At 44.9% G+C, this 5122-nt stretch overlaps 1 protein-coding gene across 1 annotated transcript; it reads right to left on the bottom strand.

Moving 5' to 3' along the window:
- Nucleotides 1-4: 4 nt before the first annotated feature.
- LOC121917919 (transmembrane protein 132A-like) lies at nucleotides 5-3510 on the bottom strand (the record flags this gene model as incomplete). The annotated part of the gene is made up of 4 exons (XM_042444035.1): nucleotides 5-326; nucleotides 425-617; nucleotides 1843-1992; nucleotides 3107-3510. Coding segments are annotated over 4 exons (1069 nt in total), but the record flags the coding sequence as incomplete, so codon positions are not given.
- Between the last annotated feature and the right edge of the window lie 1612 nt (nucleotides 3511-5122).

Here is a 5122-nt window from a genome sequence, read left to right on the forward strand (position 1 = left end):
TAGCCCACATATAGGTGATGAAGGCAGTCATGCCCATGAAAGGTAAACCTGAACAAAAACCTGCTGGTCTTTAATATTCTACCAGATTCTTTGATCGTTCTTAATAAGCATTGTAGATTTTGATCCTGGAACTGGCCACAAAGAAGGAAAAATGTCCTCTGTGAGGCATCCCAGTTTCTCACCTGCAAGACCTGCTTGTTAGAAGACTCACAGCCCATCTGCTCAGTCACCTCAAAGACTGCTCCACCTGTTTCTACCACAATCAGCTTCACTGGCACTGAGTGAAGGATTCCTGTTAGGAGTGCGGTGTTCACAATCTCCTGCTCCTGTAGAGGATAGAGCATGGTAAAAGCATGAGACGCCAGCATTACTGTAAACTCTGATAGCACATGAGTGAGGGAAAGACAGGAACTCTAGGCCTCACCTTCACCAAGGGAACCAAGGCCCGCACGTCTCGTTCTGACACTTGGATCTCCCATACCATCTTGTCTTTTTCAGCTTCTGGGTCCTGGCCAGGGTATTCCACTTGCCAGGTGACAGGACGTGTAGAAGACAGGCCCCCTGTGCTGTTCTCCACCATGAAATCCAGATACAAGAACTCTGGAGAATCTGCTGCCCTACATGGAAATAACAAAAAATAAACAACAGAGGGCTAACCAGAGCCCAGATGGACAAACAGATCATAGAACTTCCTAGTGCAATCAAGAGTCCAGTATATTTATCTTCAGCAAAGCTTGGGAAAGTTACCTTTGTTTGGACTACAGTTACCTAGATCTCTCAGGCATGATCTTAAGTCACAGAGTGCCAAAGTCCCAACATTAGCAGAATACTATTTTTTCAGTTCATACAGTTGCTCCCATCCTGGCTGTGAACACATCAGCTTACAGTGAGTGTGGCAAGAGGCCAGCCATGCTGAGCCAAACTGGGGAAACTGCACTGGTGAGATTTCTTGCTCCAAAGCAGGAAGAGCACAGTGAATTTTGGATGAAAAGCATCTTCATGCAGTGGCTCCCAGTGATGGCAGGTGGCTCCTGTGTCAGCACGATGTGTGGTCATTTGATCAGCAGGTGTCTTCTATATCTTGGGAAGGGGAGTTAGACCAAACTTCAAAGAAGCAATCCAAGCTGTTGAGTCCTAGCCCAAAATAGGTTCATTAACTTGGATAGCTTTTTGGAAATCCAAACTAAGCCTCACTGCTCCCAATAGTACAGAAACCACCCACTGCGAATGGCAGCATCCAGTTGCTCTTCTGTTGTTCTTCTCCATTGATAAAGTGGGGAAAAGGTACTGTGCGACATATATTGCGCAGCATCATTTAGAGATACAATATGATCCCTGTATCTGCAGGTACCATAACCATGGTTTCATTTAACCCGAATCTGCGGGGAAATGTCTCTCTAGGCATCTGGAGGTTCTCCAGTGCATCGCTATGGTCAACCTCCACCAGAAATATAATGTTTGCTGCTAAACATAGTTTCAGTTTATCTGCAATAATCCTGGGTATGGATCCACCACAGATACAGGAGTCATACTGTACTCAGGGTGCCTCCAACCAGCAGCATGCAACAGCCATCTTTCCCAAAGAGGAAGAAAGGAGGGAGTGGGGCAGATTGAGAAATGCTGGATGGAGACACCTCTTTACATAGCTGTGTGAGCACCACTCTCCCACTGGCCTCTCCTGGCCTCCATCTCCTCACCAGCAACTCCCTAAAGAGAAAGTAGCCATGAATACCCAGTCAGTTTGGCTGGATTTGGGAAGATAAGGAACTGATCCCATCTATCAATCTCCTAAGGGCAGAGCCCCCCTCCAGTGACTACTGCTGCCAAGGTTACATCACCTACCGCCAGTTTAACCCACTGTCAATGGAACGGCGACAAGTAACAAGAGCAGTGTGGTGTTTGGCACCCTTAAACTTGTCCAGTTTTGCAGTCCAGGCATCTGGCCTGGTGGGTCGAGCAGCCAGAACCTGTAGACCTTTCTTCACTTTGATTCTGAAACAAGAAACATAGCAAAATTGAAATGAAACTGAATTACAAATCATGAAATCCCTGGTTCAAATTTTCCTTCTGTCATGAACTAAGTGGCTCTCGGTCTCAGTTCTCTGTCCCCACACCTCACCTCCGTGGGCAGGGGGATACTGCTGACTTACATCTAGAGTGCATGAGCATTTTTGCAAGGGTTGAATTGAATCTAGGCAAACATATTGGTATCTGCATGTCAATAATGGGAAGGATTGCACTTCCAATAGGGCAAGGGCACCTGCCACTGGCATGCAGCCCCAATATGATTGCCGAGAGCTAATTTACTTTTTCTTACACACACACACACACACACACACACACACACACACACACACACCCTCTGGGAACATGGGAAGGAGGTGTGAATCCTTTTTTCTGTTCACTGATTAGTGATAAAGTCAGTGGGATCACTGCCAAGATGAATGGGGATCTCTCATGAGCTAGATCCACCCTGCAATGGCTTGTTCTCCAAGGCTTGTGTCAGGGCTACAACTCAACAAGTAACTGAAGCACTTGGAATGCTTGGAAGAACTAAATATTATTGTTTATGATGGTGATTCATATTAAGCATTATTGTTTATGATGGTGATTCATAATCATTCATTATGGTTACAGTTAACATGAAAGTGGCTCAGCACTTAAGACATTGACTCTGACAGTTGCAAAATCGGCAGGTCAGCAGTCTGAGGTCCAAACGCCATGGAACAGAATGAGCTCCTGTCACTAGTCTCAGCTTCTGCCAACCTAGCAGTTCAAAAGGATGTAAAAATGCAAATAAATAGGTAGCACTTTGGTGGGAAGGTAACAATATTCCGTGAGTCATGCTGGCCACATGACCATGAGTCGTCTTTGACAATGCTGGCTCTTCAGCTTAGTAATGGAGATGAGCACTGCCCCTACAGTTGGACACGACTAGACAATCTTGTCAAGTGAAAACCTTTACCTTTACTGTATCATGATGATGATGGGTATGATGATGAATATGAGTAGTTCCTCTAGAAGTTACTTTGTCATCTATTGGAATTGGCAAATTATGTCAAGAAGATGAACGTACAAGTACTACGGACTGGCTTTTGGAACTCACCGGAGTGTCAGCAGATCAGCAGTAAAGTTCTGCTGCAGGATGAGGGTGGCGGTGAAGAGCTGTCCAGGACGCAGGGCCATGTCAGGGACTCGGACCATCACATTGTCATCCAGACGGACTTCCTGGCGCCGTGGAGGGCTCATCACTCGGATATCAACAGGGCCCACATAGTGCAGCTTCTCCTTACTCCCCTCGCTGCCAGGTCGTGACTTTTCCTGGGTCTGTGCATGAGGGCACTCCCTGGGTATCTTCCCTGACAAAGGGGGTGCTAGGGTGTAGTACAGCTCAGCTCGGAGAGGAGTGATGCTCAGATCTTCTGATTTGTGGAGGCTGGTGGCAGACAATGGGGGAGAGAGCCAGCGAGCAGGAAGCTCTAGTTCCACTACACATACCCCCAGGGGTGCCTAGGCAGGAAGAACAGAGAAGGTCAAACCACTTCTGCCTTTACATCCCACATTTTGCCCAAAATATACTAAACTATGAAACAGCATCCTACTGAGTCAGATCACTGGTCTATCTAACAAAGTAGTCAACTGCAGGGGTGGGAATTATGTATCTTCTTGCTGAAGAATGTGGTAACGATAGGAAGGTTTTGGATTACAACTCCTAATATCTTTTAGCCATTTTCTCAGTTGCTATGTTAGCTGGAACATTCTGGGAGATGTGATCTAAAAAGTACCCCCCCCCCAAAAAAAAATGTTATTGAATAATAACTGCTACAATCCCTACCAGCTATGCTAGCTAGGGGTAATGCGAGATGTAGTGCAACAATACCTGGGTACACTATATGGTCCTTAACCTTGGATGTTATTGTACTCCAAGGATAGGCAGTTTCCTTCAGTTCAAAGGTGAATTCAGATTCAGAGGCAAACTGAAGGTGGGCCATTCCATACTTGGCGCAGGGCAAAAGGAAAAAGGGTGGAATCAAAAATATTAGAATATTTTAGCTGAATAACAGTAACTAAGCTTTAGGGGAGGCATTCCAATCTTTTCAAAGGGGGAAAAGCCCATAAAAAAAGATAATAACTGGATATCCTGGAGAGTCCCTGAGGACCAGCTAAGGATGAATCGTTATGATAGTTTTCTCCCCACTAAATAAGAAAACAAATATTCCTCTGCAGTATGTTTCCCATGCTGGAATGTCCCAAACTGTGGTGAAAACATTATTCTGCAGAGAAAAGAGAGTACTTTGTTTTTCTGCACCACCACCTTTCGATGCGGAAAGTTTCCTGTGAAGGATACAATGTTTTTTTGTGTAGGAAATTGGCTTTCTGTGCTGAAATAGGTGTGGATTTGCACAACACACACACACACACATTTTTCTCTGCAGAATTCCTCTACAATATGTCAAGACATTTGAATACTAGGAAAAAACTGTGCCAAATTCTTGCTGGTCTTTTATTTTTTCCAATGGAGTTTCCCTTTAAAAATCTGCTTTGATTTGTTTTTTTACCTGGAAATGAACAATTCGGAATATTCTTTCCACCTTTAAACCACCTTTATTCCTGCCCTGCTCCTAACCACCATAGCCCAGTTCTGCTACTTATTACTATTCATCTTTGCTACCCATCTCAAGTAAGCTATCTTGGCAGGGATTGTGACACTTCTGTGTTTTGAGGTCATGATATTAAGTAGAGCAGGGTGAGCTAACAGGAGAAATTCTATGTCAAGAGAAATGTCAGACTCACTCTGACATTACCAGGGCACCCGCACAAAAGGCAGATCTGACAGTTGCCACATGCTCACAGCAAGGATGTTGAGGGAGCTTTGCTCTGGTCTAAACAGATGCACTGCATGAAACACATATCCACTTTGCTATATAGGATGCTAGTGAAAAACTGGGGAGAGGGAGCATATGGGCTACACAGAAAGTCAAGTTGAACTACTGACATCCTGCAGCTTTTTACTAGTCTTTCTTGATGTTGTTGTGTGCCCTCAAGTCATTTCTGACTTATGGCAACCCTGAGGTGACCTTATCATGGGGTTTTCTTGGCAAGTTTCTTTAGAGGGGGTTTG

Source organism: Sceloporus undulatus, unplaced genomic scaffold, assembly GCF_019175285.1.
Source record: "Sceloporus undulatus isolate JIND9_A2432 ecotype Alabama unplaced genomic scaffold, SceUnd_v1.1 scaffold_1693, whole genome shotgun sequence".
In the NCBI taxonomy this organism is placed as follows: Eukaryota; Metazoa; Chordata; class Lepidosauria; order Squamata; family Phrynosomatidae; genus Sceloporus; species Sceloporus undulatus.